Source organism: Heterocephalus glaber, unplaced genomic scaffold (assembly GCF_053883595.1).
Source record: "Heterocephalus glaber isolate CG9 unplaced genomic scaffold, H.glaber_assembly_v1.0 deba00001561, whole genome shotgun sequence".
Classification (NCBI taxonomy): Eukaryota; Metazoa; Chordata; class Mammalia; order Rodentia; family Bathyergidae; genus Heterocephalus; species Heterocephalus glaber.
In genome coordinates this window covers 1,011,249-1,029,580 of record NW_028258349.1, presented here as the reverse complement: position 1 = coordinate 1,029,580, position 18,332 = coordinate 1,011,249, and the positions used below count along the sequence as shown (strand labels likewise).

General features: G+C 37.6%; 1 protein-coding gene across 4 annotated transcripts in view; it reads left to right on the top strand.

Moving 5' to 3' along the window:
- Hsd17b7 (hydroxysteroid 17-beta dehydrogenase 7) overlaps window positions 1–18,332 on the top strand; it is a 65,543-nt gene that overhangs the window by 328 nt on the left and 46,883 nt on the right. For all 4 annotated transcript variants that reach the window (XR_015443009.1, XM_087190874.1, XM_004865174.4 and 1 more), the window contains exons 2-8: window positions 1,755–1,958; window positions 4,582–4,674; window positions 5,700–5,814; window positions 9,005–9,199; window positions 13,121–13,225; window positions 13,909–13,965; window positions 17,484–17,582. Coding sequence is in view for 3 of the 4 variants with exons in the window: in XM_087190874.1 (XP_087047000.1) it covers window positions 1,755–1,958; window positions 4,582–4,674; window positions 5,700–5,814; window positions 9,005–9,199; window positions 13,121–13,225; window positions 13,909–13,965; window positions 17,484–17,582 (868 nt within the window). In the remaining variant the exon portion in view is untranslated. The remainder of the gene's footprint in view (window positions 1–1,754; window positions 1,959–4,581; window positions 4,675–5,699; window positions 5,815–9,004; window positions 9,200–13,120; window positions 13,226–13,908; window positions 13,966–17,483; window positions 17,583–18,332) is intronic.

Genomic DNA, 18,332 nt, shown 5'->3' with positions numbered 1-18,332 from the left:
CGTTTTGAATTGAAAATTGTCATTGGGAAGGAAACTTGAGTGCCAGTGAGTGATCCACGTTGCAATGATGAGCCTGAGTTTATCAGGGGAAAGTGGAACTTCACACGCGGAGACACATACACACACACACCCTACACTTCCGGGTCACCTGTCAGTGCCTGAGTTTACTTTAGTCCTGACCAGTTGGCCCTATCTTACACACTGGCTGTTTAAATTTTAATATTCATCAGCATTAGGACGGTGGGTGGAAATCTCATTCCATCCAGTACAGCGTTAACATAGGCGGGAACATAGAGAAAAACTTAATCTTTTTCTGTTAATGCACAGTCCGACTTCAGAGTAACCAGCCAGTACATCATTTTTCCAGGGTTCAACTTGGATTCAGCCTCCTTTATTGTCTGCTTTGTTTCTCATTTTTGCTTCCATGAAGAATGAGCAAACTATTTTTCTACTTGTAACATTTGGCACTTTTGAGGGATTAAGACATTGGGAGTGTTAAATGTTATTTAAGACTATTCAGTTTTAGTTATCTAACCATGTCTATGTGAACTAAGCCAGCAATATAGGGCTGTGTCCGTGGGCAGTTTCTAGTGTGCCCTCTCATTTGTGTCAACTGATGTGCTTATGTTGAAAATGTGTAAATAAATCAGAATTGATTTTATGTTTGTTTCTTTTACATATATTGTGATATGTGTAATTACTTACTGATCTTTAGGGGCCTGCTATCTGAAGTGAGGATGAATAAACGTAGATATACTTGGTGTTCTATTGACAGGACCTTTGGGTGGACTGATGGTTTAAGGCTTTTGGGTCCAGGTTTCTATTTGCCTGCTGTTAGCTTAAGTCTTGGAAGACTTGTTTATTAAACGGTTTTCATTGCTCTCAGCAAAGCTGGTCTGACTTCTCTCCCCATCTAGTGGGAAGTTTTATATTGCTTTCTGAAGTAGTTCATTGAAAGTCTTTTAGTGGTATACTCATCACTCCTCTTTCTTGGGACACATTCAGTATCTATTCCTATGTTCTGCTTAATCATGCTAAGCTTTTCCTCTTTCTGTTGGTTATTCAGTCGTGGTAGTTGAGAGGGATTTGTACCTCCTGCTATGGGGCTGATGCTTCTTTTTAAAAAAACCTATCCATTCCCTTAATAGGGATGCCCTGGTGTTCCTCAGAGTGGCAGTGATAGCAACAGTAGTTGAGTCCTTGTTGTTGAGAAACCTAGACATCAAAGTAAGGCATGCACACAAGAAACAGCTATGAAGGCACCCTTTCAACACTTGCTGGTGATTTTTTTTTTTTCATTAAGTTTATTGGTACATTTTAGGTATACAATACAGTTACATTCATCATTGGGAACTTGTGCCTTTACATGGTGTATCCTGGTTCTTATTTTTTCCCCATTCCCCTGCCCTCCCTTCAACCCCTCCACCCCTCCTTATTTGCAAAGACTTTGTTTCCCTTTTTTCCTTTCATGTTTTGAAGCACTTTTGTGAACAATATAGTAAGTATAAGATGAAAACCAGCTATGTATTGAATTTTTTTAGAATGGGAGAGACAAACCAGACATCATCCTGAGCAAGTCACAGTGAGAGTAGGGGATTCCTTCCTTCTTTAAGTACGGTTTGAGTATTTCCTCTCTGCTTGGGTTTCTCATTGGAGCTCAAATTAACAGTTTGTTTTCTGAACCAAAGAAAAACATCACTTTATTTGGCACCATCTCCGCTAATGCATATCCTGTGCCTAAATTGTCTTCTCAGTGGCATTGGCCTAGGCCTTTGCAAGCGGTTGCTGGCCGAAGACAGTGAGCTTCACCTGTGCTTGGCATGCAGGAACATGAGCAAAGCAGAAGCTGTCCGGGCTACACTTGTGGCCTCTCAGCGTACTGCAGAGGTCACCATTGTGCAGCTGGACGTCAGCAACCTGCAGTCAGTGTTCCGGGCTGCCAAGGAACTTAAGCAAAGGTATGTCTCTTGTTGACCAATGTTTTACATATATTATTGTATAGAGTAAGGTTTGATATTTAGACTTATTTTTACATATCTCCTCCACATAAATTCATTAAGGAGGCAGGGAAAGTACTGACATTCAACAAGTGACACAGAAATAAGAGTAATATTGCTAATAGAATCATCTGACTTTGTTTTGTTTGTGTTTGTTCTAGAACTCAATTCTTTGCCCTTCTTCAGAACTTTTTTTCTTCAGACTAGTAAAGCTTTGTTCACACCTATATGGTAATTGGCATGTAATAGGGATTTGACAAATATTTGGAATATGAGTTTCTGGATGTATGGGTACTGGAGTACACACTGTATTGGGGGGGGGATTCCTTTTTTTAAATTTGAAGAGGAATTTATGATCAAAAAAGTTGCAGACTCTGCACTAATCCATGCTGAGCCCCAGGGCAATTCAAAATAGCTAATTTTCAAATATTTTTGTAATTAGGCCCCTTAAGAAATGAGGAACTATTTTATTTCCTTGGCCAGTAAAATGAAATAAGATAGAAAAAAGGAAAGTCTTCTTGTTGAAGACATTTGCTGGGGAAAAATGCTTTGCATTGTATTTGTATGAATTCATAGTTATTTTCATTTCCCTGTTCCAAATGAACAAGTTACAAAACAAAATCTAAATCTGTTTTTTTTTGTTCCAGTTCTTCTCAATTTGACCTTAGGCCTTTGTGAATGAGGTTTCTTTCTCCTCTGCTGCTGAGCACCTAGAGTTTTCTGCCACATCATTTGTGATATATTCTACATGTCCATAACTTACAGAGTCTTCAAGCCTCTAAAACTGCACATTAATTATCTTTATAGAGTTAAAAAAATAGTCTCAAGAGAGAAGTTTGCAGGCATTCTTTTCCTAGACCCTTCTAGCCAGCTGGGTATCTTGCCTATGTTGTATAAATTTATTTTTTCCTTTTTTAGCAGAAAAGAGCCATCATCCTCAGTTCCTAGTATCACATTTCAGTACAGTACACTTTCGAGACTTAAAGTTTTAACATTTGTAGTATGGACTATTCTCAATTGCTTCCAAAAATTGCAGATATTTGGTAATTTATCACAATTTTAGTAATGTACAGTTATGAGATATTTAGTAATTTAGCACAGATTTAATGAGGTGAGGCTGTGGGACAAAAAGGAGCATTGAAAGTGAGTTGTTCCAACTGGGTGTCATCAACATTTTAGTGTAGCTTTGATGTATTTAAGCCACAAATAGTTCTGAGGTAGATGGGTGACCTGGATTTAGGAAATGATGCAGGTAGTGATATTTACAAACTTGGGAATATGTGAAGCTATCCAGAAAGATCTCTTGCTTGTGTCAAAGCTCTCCTGCATTTAATGGCCCAAATGGATATCATTGATTTTGGACCCGAAGTAAATTACAGCCAAGAGAGCTTGAGAAGGATTCTTTCCAGGTGGTAAATCAGCACCATCCTGGACACTTGGTCTTTCCATCTGTAATATTCTGTTTTATTATGTTTATACAACTGAAAACTTGTAAGGCATAATTATGCTCTTTTACCTAGAATAAAACAGCTCTGTCATCTTTGAGAGTAGTAAGTACTGTAGATTCTTGTACTGAAGCCAGAGCTTAATTTAGTGCTCTGGTACAATTCTCACTCTTTGCTAAGCATTTCTTCTTCATTCCTAGAAAAAAATAGGTTAATATTCTTAGGTGAAAGTTTGCAAATTAAGTAATGGAACAGTCAACAGTAGATGATTGTCTTTTTGGCATTTACATGATGAACCAATGGTAGCAATAGCAGTATTGTTAACAGCTGTTTGGTTGTTTATTATTTATGAGATGATCAGAAAGTGCTTGTGAGTGATCTGTATTGTCAACTATATGTGATTCAAAGCCTAATTTGAGTAGCTCTGGCCCTCTCTTGGATTAAACAGAGAACAAAGACAATGGGGAGCGTAGAATTCTAGGAGTTATTCTGAACATGGATGGTGCCTATGGGTATCATGAGAACAAGCTCTGCCTGTTTCAAACCTAGCTCAAAAGGGATACACTTAAATTAAGATTTATGTAGGTTTAAAAATGAAAAGGCTTTCTTAGGTCAGTATTTCACAGTTCTGTTCATGACAGTATTGTGGAGCCTACCAACCATATCTTAACCCTGCCCAGCTTTTATAATATCATTCTGTCACAGTGAACTTTCACCATTTTATGAGACCTAACCCTTATCCATGAACACTGAACAGTTTCCACTGAGTCGTCTTCTTCTTGATATTTTTTTCTCTTTGAAACAAACAAGCAAAAAAAAGAGGCAAAAAACTTTTGCAAGATCAGAAAGACAGCAAGATTAATAGAGGGTTGCTGCAGTGGCTAATGGGGAAGGACAAAGCAGGAAGGATTTATTAATTAGAGAAGATTTGACTTTAAAGCCCATTGAAATCACTGTCTAAAAAAATATTTTTAAAAGGTACTCAAATATCTACTGTGCCTAAGAAGAAACTGTTGAGAAAAGGCAATATGATAATCCTGATGCAAAAAATGTTTTCTGTCCTCTGGCCTTCTGTATTTTACAGATAGAATATACAATCTTCTTTATTCTAATAATCTTTCTTGATGTTCTACTTGCAGGTTTCAAAGATTAGATTATATATTTCTAAATGCTGGGATCATGCCTAATCCAAAGCTAAACATCAAAGCACTTTTCTCTGGCCTCTTTTCAAGGTAACTTCTATTTTTTAGATAAACTGATTAGAAGAAAGGTGTTCATTTCTTTGTCTCCTTTTGCCTTTGGTATGTTAAGTTTCAGGGTTGAAAGATAAGGGGATATTGAGGAGGATAAAGACATAAGAAGAAGATGTGGCAACTACACCAAGAAAGGAAAGTAATCATCTTTTGTGGGGAACACTGCAAGTCATGGTTCTTATGGTGTTTCCGGGTTGGATATATCAGGATATCAGTTTTTGGTCTGCCTGAATGTACATATTAGCAAGAACATACCTAAATTGGGCAGAGTTCTCAGGGAGACTGAATACCCAGGAAAATTGAGTTGGAAGCATTTCCTAGCTGTGTCAGGAGCTCTGACCACACCTGACTAAGAAATTATCAGTATACTTAAGAAACTATCAGTATGCCTAAGAAATTATCAGTATATATTAATGTGGTGGCTTTCTAAAACGTTTAACTGCAAACCAGAGTAAGAAATAAGTCTTATTTCTGCTTACTTATTCATGCTGCTTTCTGCATTGATAGTTTTCTTTACTTTTCTTCCATTAGAACACATATACATACATAACACACACACATTACACATACACACTAGTCTTGACCTACTAAGTTGACCTGATAGCAAAACACTGTATCAGTATGTTCAATGCTCTAAGAGTTCCTAGTGAAAAAAACAACCTGCTTACTTTTTTCAGCAATTAAACATACTCTGTGCAAGCAAAGACTTTTTTTTTTTTGCCTTGGGCATAGCTTGATTTGGAAAAAGGTTAGGAGAGTGTTAGCAGGTGATTTTTGAGAGACTTGGCTTCCTTTTGGTAATGTGAGCTAAAGTATGTATGTGTTTCTGTGAATTAGGGGAAAGGGAGCATTTTGCATGTCATTTAATTCTCTCAGTAATACAGTCTGAGAAATAGGTATTTTTATTCCTTTCATTATGGAATCAAGGAAGGTATAGTTTGTGTGTGCAAGGGAGTTGGTTGGGAGTATTTAAAAAGTCATTCCATTGTTTTCTGCTGTTTCAGAAATATGATTCATATGTTCTGTACAGCTGAAGGACTGCTGACACAACACGACAAGGTCACTGCCGATGGGCTCCAGGAGGTGTTTGAAACCAATGTCTTCGGTCACTTTATCCTGGTAAAACAACTTTGGCCATAGCAAGCCCCTACTTAGTGCTGTTATCCTAAGGGCTTGCATGGAAACATTACGGTGCTGTTTTGTTAAGCTCATTAGTTTATAGTTAGCATTAAATCTTTAAATATTTAAATATTGTGGTCATCTAACTCTGAAAACATGACTTGCCTATAGGAGTTTATCGATATAGTATTTTTTATTTTTATGTCAACTTTAGAGAATGGAGAGAAAGTGGAGAAGCAAATTCCTTCAGAAATAACACACAGAACTGAGAAAAAGCATACTTTTTCTGTTTTCAGTAGTCTTTGGGACTGGGCTTGGGATCAGATAGCATGGGGGCAGTAGGCAAGCCATTATGATCAGTGATAGGTAATTAACTTTTCATTTTCATGATTTCTGGCTCCGTAGCCCTCCATACTTGAATGTAATCAATTTCAGGTATACATATAAAAGTAAGTGTGAGATGTGTAACTTATCTAGCATGTTCTGTGCCCTTGGCTCAGGTTCTGTCTCATAGGACAGCCTAGACATCTGGGATGGGTAATGCCCAACCATAAGGCCAATTGCTTATAATTCCCTGGTGCTGAAAGAACTCTATCTGTCATTTATATTTACAATTATTTTACCTTGGACTTAATTTCTCTCAAAATTAAACCTCTTTGAGGACTAGCCTATATTTATAATGAATTAAGATATGGAACATTGGAATATTATGAAATCATTAAAATAAATGATATGTATATTTTGTACTTATAAGGTGTACTTACAATATGTCATATGTGGGACATCCTCCAGTGTTTTATTATGAAGAAGAAATAGGGTGCAGTATGTGTAGGGTGCAGTATGTGTAGTGTGCTTTCATCTGTATAAACAGAAAGATATATATATATTTATAATATATATAAAATGTTTTTAGAATGATAAAAGTGAAACTGAGAACACTGATTGCTTTTGATGAATTAGGGTACCAGGCTTTTGGGGATGAGTGGGAGATTCATATTTTATTCAGTATCTTTTAATACTATATGGTTTTGATGATTATGTAATATTACATTTTCAATGCTGTAAGTTCATTCAAATATAAAGTTAGAATAGGATTGAGTTCTTATGCAGTCTTTTTTTGTAACTATAGAGATCTGTTAGCTAATATTTCCTATATTTTCTCAATTCTTTTCTGTTTGCTCTTTGAATTGTTAAATTGGATAGTATGATAGAGGATTAATTCATTAATGCTATTAAGAGTCTTCTTTGATCACTCTACTACTTAAAAAGTTAACTTGAGAAGAAAATCAAACATTAGGTAATGGCTAGGGGATGGCAGAGGAGAGTTGTGACTCTAAGGCAAATATCACAGGTGTCAGAGTATGTTCTTTTTTTTTTTTTTGATATAAAGAATCGAACTCAGGACCTTGCATTTGTGAGGCAGGTGCAATACCACTGAGCTAAATCCCTGGCCCCGGAGTGTGTCTTTTTGTAGGTATGCATATAAGCAGGGGTTTAGGAACCCATGTATCAAATACAATGAAGGCTTATCATGCCTTCTGCCCTCTTCAGATTAGGTTTAAGAATCTTACTACTTTTCATGGAACACAACTTCGATTCTAAGTACAGGTATAAATGTGTTATATAAATGGGGCCATCCCCAGTTTGATAAATATGGAGAGTGAGAAAAGAGTAGAGATAATTCCTGTAACACTCCAGATGCAGTGCGGTATTCCAAGGAGCCAGTTCTCTAAATCTCATGTTTATGAGTTTTCTTGCTTCCGTTTAACTTACTTGTTCACTGCAAGCATGGACCACATCTGGAAGCTTTCTTTGTAGATTGTTGTTTAATGATCTTATTATTTTAAACAGTTTTAGATTTACAGAATTATAGTAAAGACGGAGCACAGAGTTCCTGCATACCCTATTCCCAATTTTCTATATTAACATTTTGTATTAGTATGGTACTTTGATGAAACAATAATCCAATAGTGATGTGTTATTATTACCTAAAGCCTATAATTTATTCATTTTCTCAGTTTTTGGCTTAATGTTGTTTTTCAGTTTTAGGGTCCCATGCAAAAGACCTCACTGTATTTAGTAGTCAAGTACCCTTAGACTTTTCTTGGTCATGACAGTTTCGTAGACTCTTCTTGTTTTTGTTAACTTGACAGTTTTAAGGATTTCTGTTCATGTATTTTGTAGCCTGTCTCTCAACTGGGATTTGTCTGATGTTTTTCTCCTGGTTAGACTGGAGGTTGTATTTTTGGGAAGAAAACCACAGAAGTAAGTGCTTTTCTCATTATGTCATATCAAGAACACAAACTCTCAGTGTGACTTATCAGTGTTGGCATTGACCTTGACCATCTTGCTTGAGGTGGTGACTGGCAGGTCTCTCCATTGTGATGTTACACTTTTCCTGTCTCCTGTTCCACACCAAAATCTTTGGAAGAAAGTTACTATGCATGGCCCACACTTTTAGGGTTATTCTGAACCTCCTCATGATGGATTATCTATAGAAATTATTTGGAATTTTTCTGCAAGGGAGATTTCTCTTCTCCATTTTCAGAATTTCTTTACTTAATTAGTTCTTCTGTCCATATGGACTTAGGGCTGTACAATTTTTTCTACTTTGAAGTTATAAATATGACTGCATGTAGTACTTCCTGTTGTCTCCTCTATCTCTTGGACTTACTCTTCTCACTACAGTTTTCTTACTTTAGCTTTCATTTTGAGCACTTTCAGATACTTCAGGACTCATCTTGTTTATTTGTCCTTCCATTCTAGAATGAGCTGTTTCTCTAAAGAGATTTAGTTCCTCTTATTGGAGGATCTGGGTGTTTGTTACTGTTAAGGTTTCAGTTGCTTTTAGGCCCTTTTAGCTAATAGACCATGGAGTTAAATATGCACCTACTAACTTGTGGGTGTATACATATCTAAATGTTTTACACACAACTAATCCATATCTCTGCTAGGCTAGACATGAGTCAGTACTGATGTCTCTCTGTTCATTATGGTTGAGCTCATTCTGGCCTCTTCCTCTTGCTTATCTGTGATAACCCACTCCAATGATGACAAAACTGGCTCCCACCATCTTCCATCCATTTGTTTAATTGTTCCTTTCCAGTATAATTGTATAATAGATTCAAAATTATTATTGTCTATGCCCTCCATAGACTTTGAGACCTTTTTGTTCTTTTTCTTTATTCAGATTCGGGAACTGGAACCTCTTCTCTGTCACAGTGACAGTCCATCTCGGCTCATCTGGACATCATCTCGCAATGCAAGGAAATTTAATTTCAGCCTTGAGGACATGCAGCATAGCAAAGGCCAGGAACCCTACAGCTCTTCCAAATATGCCACTGATCTTCTGAGTGTGGCTTTGAACCAGAACTTCAACGAACGAGTAAGTCTGCCTTGGTGATGGGAAGTGGCAAGATGGTGATTTCTTTATCAACTGCAGTTGATTTCCTAATAACATGGCTGACTTTCAGCATTTTAATTTAGATGTAGAGCTAATGTACGTGAAAGCTTGAGGACGGATATTTTGCTTCTGACTTGTTAGGTATGTGATTCATTTACCATTCTGTAGTCTTCAGGAACTCTGATCTGTATTAGCAGTATAGCACCACTGACCACGGCCACCACCACTGTTTAAGTTCTTGTTGGTTCATCAGTTTCTGTTGTTTAATACCTTTCCCATTACAGTTGGGTGAGTCTGATTATTCACATTTTCAAATGAGAATACCGGAGTTCAAAGAAGTTGAGTCATTTACTCAGTGGTTACATGACTGTAAATGGGAAAACTCAGAGTTGAGCCAAGACCATCAGATTTTGCAGCTTGGACTTTCCTGGTCACACAGCCTCCAGGTGTTTGTTGCATTACATGTCTACAAGGCAGTCAGGAGTTATAAAGCCTTTTGGGTAATGGTGCTTTGGGGTGACTCTAGAGCTCAGGCTCTATGAGGATCTGGGTTTAGAGGATGTTTCTTGGGAGAAGGTAATCCTTGACAGTTATACTGGCTCTTTGTGGCTACTGTGGTCTAAAACTATTGTTTCTTTGTATGCTTTGATTGCTCAGGTCTAAATTCTTAAGTGAAAGTCTCCAGTCTTTCCCATGGATATTTCCTTTTGTTTGCACTGTGTTATACTAGTGTGAGACTATGGAGAAGTTGAATTCCACTAACATTTTTACTAAAGACTCTCATGTGTAGGATACTCAGCCAGACTTAGGGTTGAAGAAGAAGGGGAGATAAAAAGATTGTCAGGAAACTATGTCTTCCCTCAAGGGAACTGCTCTGATTATGAATTGAACATAGAAATCTAGATCTTAGGTGTTAGTTTTGACCTGGCTTTCTCTGGAATAGAGTCTTTTATCAGGCAGTTCTTTAGTGATCTAACTCTTAGAACTATGGCTTTTGTAAAGGAGGTGGTAAGAGCTAAGACTATGCTCCTAGAACTGGATTTGAATTATGGCTTTGTCACTAGGATTTAACTTTGGACAAATTATTTAATTTCCTTATTCCTCAGCTTCCTCTTCTGAAAAATAGGGATAATAATAGTGCCTGGCTGACAGATTTACTGGGAGGATTGAATGAGGGAATCACCGTGCAGCAGTCACAGACAGCATTTCTTTGTGTTCAGAATGTGTGTATTTGCTTGTAAGCATATGTCTGCACACATGTATGGGTTGGAGTGTATGTGAATGTGGTAGCTGTGCTTGTGTACATACATGTGAGGGTGCATATGTACTACATGTGTGGGTCTTGTGGGTGTGCTCATTCACATGAGCATGAATGAGTGTACACGGGATGTGTGTACATGTGTATATGTGTGTGTTCTGTGTTCGTGTGTTGGCTATTATTAAAGCTTGGGCTTAGTGTGTTGATTCAGTTATGAACCTGCTGACATTTTGTGAGATGTTCAGAAGCTTGTCACAATTGCTCCTTGGTGCTCTAGAAACTCCCTTTTAGAGGGCAAGGTCAGAGTGGATTAGCTTTCATAAAAAGTGCTGGGATTTTATTTAAGTTTCAGTTGCCAAGAAAAGTTTGGGATTTCATCTTTATACAAAAAAACAAAACCAAACCGTGATTTAGCTAGTGCTGCTCCCTGCTCAAATCTGTTAGGATTGGTTCTTAGCCCTTGACTTTTCCTCCTTGGCTTTTCTAAGGAAATAAGAAGCTTAGAGTCACATTAGAGGGTTCCTTTTGAAGTCTTGTGTTACTGGAAATGTTGTCAGGTTCTATAGATGCTCCCTGATGGATTTTAATAATCCAGTAATGACCCATGTGCAAGTTATATAGAAATTCTCAGGATCAGCCAGAAGGCGATGGCGGTGTAGGGTGCGTCCCACAGCGCAGCGATGGCCTCCATTTCTCAGGCCGGCTGCTGGGGAGCCAGCTCCAGGGTGCCAGCGGGGAGCCCGGGCCGCCCGAGTTGCTGCCTGCGCCACCGCCTCTGCAGTGCTAGCTGCTGTACAACTGGCAGGTGACCAAGGTATTGCTGAAGGAGTGCTTAGCCTTCCTCTTCAACTCGGAGCTGCTGAGCGACGTGCACTTCATGCTGGGCAAGGTCCGCGGCACATCCCCGCGCACTGCTTCGTGCTGGCGGCTGGCAGCACCATCTTCGACGCCATGTTCAATGGCGGCATGGCCACCATGTGGGCGAGACTGAGCTTCGGGAGGTGGAGCCCGCCGCCTTCCTGGCGGTGCTCAGATTTCTGTATTCAGATGAAGTTCAAATTGTCCCAGAAACAGTCATGACCACTCAGTATACTAAGAAATACGCTGTCCCATCCTTGGAAGCACATTGTGTGGAATTTCTTACCAAACGTCTCAGAGCATATAATGCCTTTATGTCACTTACTCAGGTGCGATTATTTGATGAACTTCCTCTTGCGAGTCTCTGTCTAGACACAATTGAAATTCTCAGGATCATCATAATTTATTGCCTCTAATTAAGCAGAAGAGGAAGCTGAGGCATGAGGAGATTAAATAATTTGTCTAAGGTTGCAAGCTAATCCAAAACCGGAATTCAAATCCATTTCTAAGGAGCTCTGAAGTTTTTGAACTTCTACTTTATATCATCCTCCTTATGAAAAGGCATAAGTCTTAAGAGCTAGTCCACTTGGAGAAGACTGATTCCTTATATCTTTTACTAATCAATGCCAGAAAGTTGTAAATGATGAAAACCCTTAATTTTGTTTGAAAATTTCTTGTTTAGGACTGAATAGTTCATTACTAACTCCTAGATCGTTCCAAGAGTAAGAAAGTTTCCTTAGCTATCTTGAGGACAAAATATGTTACTTTCTTAGGAAGATTTTTGGGCTCTAATGATGTTGAGTGCTAGCTCTTGACTTTTTTTCTCAAGGACAGTTGGTTCATCAAGAGGACTCTCAGGGATAGATGACCTGTGTCAGGCACTGCCAAGCTTCTGCATCACCCAATCAAAGAAGAAAAGCTCCTAGCCTCTGTTTGTCAGGGTGCTGTATGCCTATAGATCTGTTACATTGGCACTTCTTAAAGAAAAAATAAGGTTACAAGTAATAAAAAGAAGTTGAAATAATCAATATCAAAATAAGTTAAAATACAGGGAAAATTAAACTAAATAAAATAGTAAAACCAATCCCTGTGCTGCAGGACTTACTGCACATGACTCATGGCCCTTCTAACATAAGCTCTGTATTATTTGGGGCTCTCTTTGTAAGATAGAACTTTCTAAAATGATGACTCCTGGACTAAAGAACTTATTTAGAGGTCTTCAGTTGAAGAAGGTCTTTATGGCACCAATATAGCCTTTATTTCCTCTCTGATGCCAGGAGTGCCCATCTCAAGTGCCCATCTATGGGTCTTACATACCTATAGGGAAACAACATGTATTTCAGGCTTAGCTTTCTGCATCTACTAGATCAGAAACTTCTTGAAGGCAAGGACTGAACTCTTTTGGGTCTTTTTATCTTAAGTGTTTATTAGGATCAATAATCTGATCTTCAGTTAAGCCAATAACATGGAAAACTCAAGTCACCAGGGCACTAGGGCCTACTCCCCCCACACCAGCTTTAAGATTGGTCTTTATAAGTGTAGATTTCTTGAGAATAGAAACTTTATTTTACTGATCTTTACATTCAGAATGTCTCTTGTGAAGGGTTCTCAGTGCATGATTATTAAACTAAGATGATCTACTCAACTTCAAGGACAACTTAGAGCATAAATTTGTCATCCCTGGCTTCCTGGCTCACATGTATATCTCTTATTAAGTACCATGTAGTTGGACTGAGTCAATATATACTGAATTAAAATCTTATTACGACTTCTCTCTGTGCTCCCAGGGTCTCTATTCCAGTGTGGCATGCCCAGGTACAGTAATGACCAATATGACCTATGGAATTATACCTCCCTTTGTGTGGACACTGCTGATGCCGGTGATATGGCTGGTGAGTGAACACTTCAAGTTTGAGAAATGATTTAAGAAATTGATCTTGAAGGTGACAGGATTCCACTTAACTTCTAGTTATTGAAGTTACTTACATGTAACTCTTGCTTCATACTCTGGTATTTACCACTTCCTTGGTATCTGAGTGTTCACTTTTTTTCTTTGATCATGCCCCATGGAGCCTAAGAGTTCTGTATTCAGATAATTTTGGAAAAACTCACCTAATGCAGTGTTTGGACTTCTCTTGAGTTTTCAGTGTGGTCATGTGCATTAAAAGTTCTCAAGAAAGAAATGACTGTGCCTTGTATTACCTAGAACTTTATTTTTATTTGTCTCTTTTACTTTGGGTTTTGAGTATCTTGCAAGATCACTGTTCTTGCAGCATACATTGGAAAATCCTACCTTTAGCACATAACCCTTTCTTGTTACAAGTCAGGAAAAAAATGTCCCTCCTTAATGGAAGGCATGTTGAAAAGATCAGAAGTAAAAATGCCTTCATGCACAAAGTAGTTGACCCAGAGTGGTAGAGATTGTGATACTTCTTTTTTTTTCTTTTGGCTTTATTTTTTGACTCTCAAAAATGACGTATGATCCGAAATGCAAAATTTCTTAATGTTTAAATGAGTTCCTTTTGTGACTCTGTTCTAAACCACCTCCAAATGACTGTTGTTTTCTTTTTCTCAGCTTCGCTTTTTTGCAAATGCTTTCACATTGACACCGTACAATGGAACAGAAGCACTGGTATGTTCCTGCAGTTTTCAAAGCTTGTATAATGACTTAGCAGATGTGAATTTAGGTTCATGGGTAGTAGAAAACATTTCATCTGAAAAGATAGCAAGAGAATAATCTATGTGAATAAGGTGGACCATCAAGCCAGATGTGAAACTTGAGGAGTGGAGTTTGAAAGGATAATATCTTCTAGGGCACTGGTCACCATTATTATAGGGAATGCACTTCTGTAGATGTGAGATGCACCAGCAGCTGGAGGAGGGACTGTAGCAAAACACTAGATGGGCAGGGAAAGCAAGATGGTGGCTGAGTGGTCATGGTGTGATTTTCTACAGAGGTAGTGGACAAGAGTAGGGGCAACAGAGTCATCTCTGTTTCCCTATACGAAGATTCTCTTTCCCCTGTTGGTATTAGAGGATCAAGTTGTCCCCTTATAAGGAAATAGTGCATTACCTTAAATCAAGATAGACAGTAATGAACCAGTTTGCTGTGCACAGTAATGTCTCTGTATAGTTTTCACCCTGGCAGCCTCTACTAGCAAAATAGAATTGTCATGCAATGTGAGACTTGTCATTTTTTTTGTCACATCATCTCATTGAAATCCCAGGGTACTAGAGTCAGTTCCTTATGTGCTCACTCCCTTGAGCTACTGTGGGATTTTGCTCTTTACCCTGAGAACTGTAGTATCTACACTTAGTAGATTCTCAAATCTTGACCAAATTGAAATTAACTGAGGAAGACGTGAAGGGAATTGGCTCAATGCTCTTTCTTTGATAAGCACTGGAGAATCAATTGCACTTATTGTAGGGATACAAATAGGTTGTAGAAGGAAATGATTTTATACTATATTTTAATTAATTCTTAATATAGTTGCCAATCAATTGGAACTAGGAGTTATTTATTCTGCGTATCTGTGGTACTAGAATTCAAGTCTAGAGCTCAAGTATGTTCTGAGTCAGTAGTGTGGGGAGTAGAAAACAAAAATCCCCTATTAACTAAGTAGAATATTATCTAGAATTATGTCTAAAAAAAAAGAGGAAAGTTATAAAATAGGCAACAAAATAAGACATTCTCTAATCAGGTGGTGAGTACTCTAGGAATAATCAGAAAGTAGGACGAGTGGGGAGGGCTGGTTCAGACTTTCCTCACTGAGTGGGACTTGATCTGGGTTCTGAAGGACAGATTAGATTTGGATGGATAGACAGGATGATGCTGTTTTCGGGGTCCTTGTGACCTTGTTGTAATTTCCCCAAATGTGGGTGGGTAGGAAAATATCACCTAAATACTACTGGTGATGGCCGCAGATACTAGTAGATATGAGCATACCACATGAGGAGCACGTATCTCTTTCAGTCTCTGGTAGATTTTGTCTTCTTAAAGAACAGCATGAGCTTGAGGTTGAGAGACCTTAAGAGTGAGGATGCTGCAATTAACTATTCAAATCCCATTACTGTAGTTCCTGGCTGTGAACCACTGGACATGGTTTTTCATCAATCTTAGCTTTATATTATTTGTAATAGGAACTATAGACATAAATGAGAGAAAGTATATTGCAAAGGGGTCAATATATTTTAGCATTTAAGGTTTTAAGGAAAATACTTATTGAAAATAGTACAGCTCAGACATGCATATTAATCAATTGGTGGAATAAAAATAGGCTCACAAAGTACAAAGATTTAATATATGATAAAGATGACATTCCAAAATTAGTGAGGAAAAGATGGGTTATTTAGCAAATGTTAATACCAAAAAGTAGAGTAGAATCTTTTCTTCATCTTTTACATCACTATGTGTTGTAGATAATTAGATTAAATGTAAAAATTAAAATATAAAATTATTAAGAGAAATTGTACGTAAAGTCTTATCTAACTTATACTAAGTATAAAGTAGAAGACTGAAGATTTTGACTAAATAAAAATTTTAAAAGTTTGAAAATTCCACTACAAATAAAACTCAGAGATCTCATGAGGAAGAAAAATATCTGCCATTCATATGATAGATAAAAGGTTAATTTTGTTAGTATATTAAAAAGTTCAGATCATGTGAAGAACAGTATATTGTAATGACCAAAGGTCATGAACAGAAAATTTCTAAATTGTTTTAATTGCATGGAAAGATGCTCACCCTCACTCATGAAAAGATATGCAAATTAAAACTATAATGAAAAATTATTTTTCAACTCCAGTTAACAACTATCAGAAAGTTTGCTAATTTACCATATTGACAAGAGTTTACAGAAATAAGGACTCTTTTACATTGCCAGGGCAGGGTAAACTACAGGTTGGATCAAAAAATACAGTGTGTGTTTGAATAGAACTTTATTACAGTAAATGACACATTGCCATTAATCCCTTTCAAAATACTCCCCCTCACTTTGCACACACTTATCCCATCATTCTTGCCACTTTCTAAAGCAGCTCTGGGAGTCTTCTTTCATGAATGTCTTTATGATGTGTGATCACAAATGCAGTGAATGTTGCTCAGTGCCCTCTAATGGAAAGGTAGTCTAGTAAAAACATTGCAGTGTATCCTTATCCACCTTACTCACTGAATCTGGTACCGTGTGACTTTTGGCTCTTCCCCAAAGTCTAAATGATCTTGAAAGGATAAACATTTTGAATTGATTCTAAACGTACTTACAAAAGAGGACTTCGAGAACTGCTTCAGAAATTGGCAAGAACAATGGGATAAATGTGTTCAAAGTGAGAGAGAATATTTTGAGGGAGATAAATAGCAATGTGCCTTTTACTGTAATAATTTTTTAATTTAAACATCCACCATATTTTTTTGATCACACCTCATCATGTAGGCTCTGATAAGGACTCACTCTTTGGCAAGATCAGTCAAAATATTAAAAGTACATATCCTTAACCCAGACATTCCATCTTTGATATTTATCTTACAGATGGACTCAAAACTTACATGAAGTGATGCATTCATCATTGTAGTATAGTTTGCAATAGCAAAGACCGAAAGCATCCTATATGTCCCTTCATTAGAAACTGATTATGTGACTTACAGAACATCCATAAAATGGAATGCTGTGCTGTTAAGAGGATTAAAAACAGTTCTACATATTCTAATTTGAAAATATTTCCAGGGCATATTGTTCAAGTGAAAATTTCTGTATGTTATACTTAATTTTGAGTAAAAGAAAAGGTTATATATGCTTTCAAGTGAAAGTGATTTTCTTTGGAAGAATACACAAGATACTAATAAGAGTGGTTGCTTTCAGAGAAGATAACTAGGTAGATGGAAAGTTGGATAGAGAGGGACAGTTACATTTTATTCCATGTACATCTTTTGAATCTTGTCTGTGTGCATGCTAATCTGTTAATAAAATATTACATCAGTGACCTACACTTTACTGTGGCATGAGCTGAGGTTGACTCTAAATAAGATAGTCTTCGTGCTTGTTGGGGAATCTATGTGAATATTAAGGGAAAAGAAAGCTAAACAATGACTGTAAATCTCTAACTGCCTTACCTTCAGCAGAAGAAACAAATTATTGACACACCCTTTCTTTTCAGGTATGGCTTTTCCACCAAAAACCTGAGTCTCTCAATCCTTTGATCAAATATCTAAGTGCCACCACAGGCCTGGGAAACAATTATGTCATGATGCAAAAGGTAAATCAGTTCACACTGTTACATTGAAGGTGCTTGCTGCTAAACTGATAGGTTGGGTCCCTGTATCCTTGAGCAGCTCTGTCATTCTGCACCTTCTCTTCCTGGGTCTCCACTCTGTTCACTGGCATCACTGTGGCCCAGTTTCATTTCTTTCTGCTCCCTTCTGCTGCTGAACTTTGCACATCTTGTTCCCTCCACCTAAGTTCCTCATACTCTTCTTTAACCTGATTGATTTCAGTTCATTGCTCAGATCTCAGCTTATGTCCCAGCCTTCTATGACCCAGGCCAGGTGCTTGCTGCTAGGCTCTTTTATACTGGTTGTTTGGAGCACTCACTCATCCTCAGGTTCCCCCTTAGCATTTAAGCCTGGGAAGAGAAGGATACTCCCTCACACACCTTTCCTAACACACAGTTAAGTATGTTGCAGATTGGATGAAATATGAAGTCTCTTTCTATGTGAAATTAACTCCCGTTTAGTATTCGATTCTGTTTGTGACAGTTACTAGCTTTAATAGATTGACATTTTGAAGATGCAGGGAAAAAAATCAAATCAGTACTGTGGTTTTTGGATTAAATCTGAAAAGAGATCATAACAGAGTTACGTACAAGGGAATGAGAACATTTATTTTGAACTATAAGAGCTATTTTTGTTGTTGTTGTACCTTCATCATGAGTAGATTTTTTTTCAGCCTCCTTTTTTCTTTGCTTAGCTTCCTGTGAGGAGGCATTGTCATAAAATAAATCTAGATT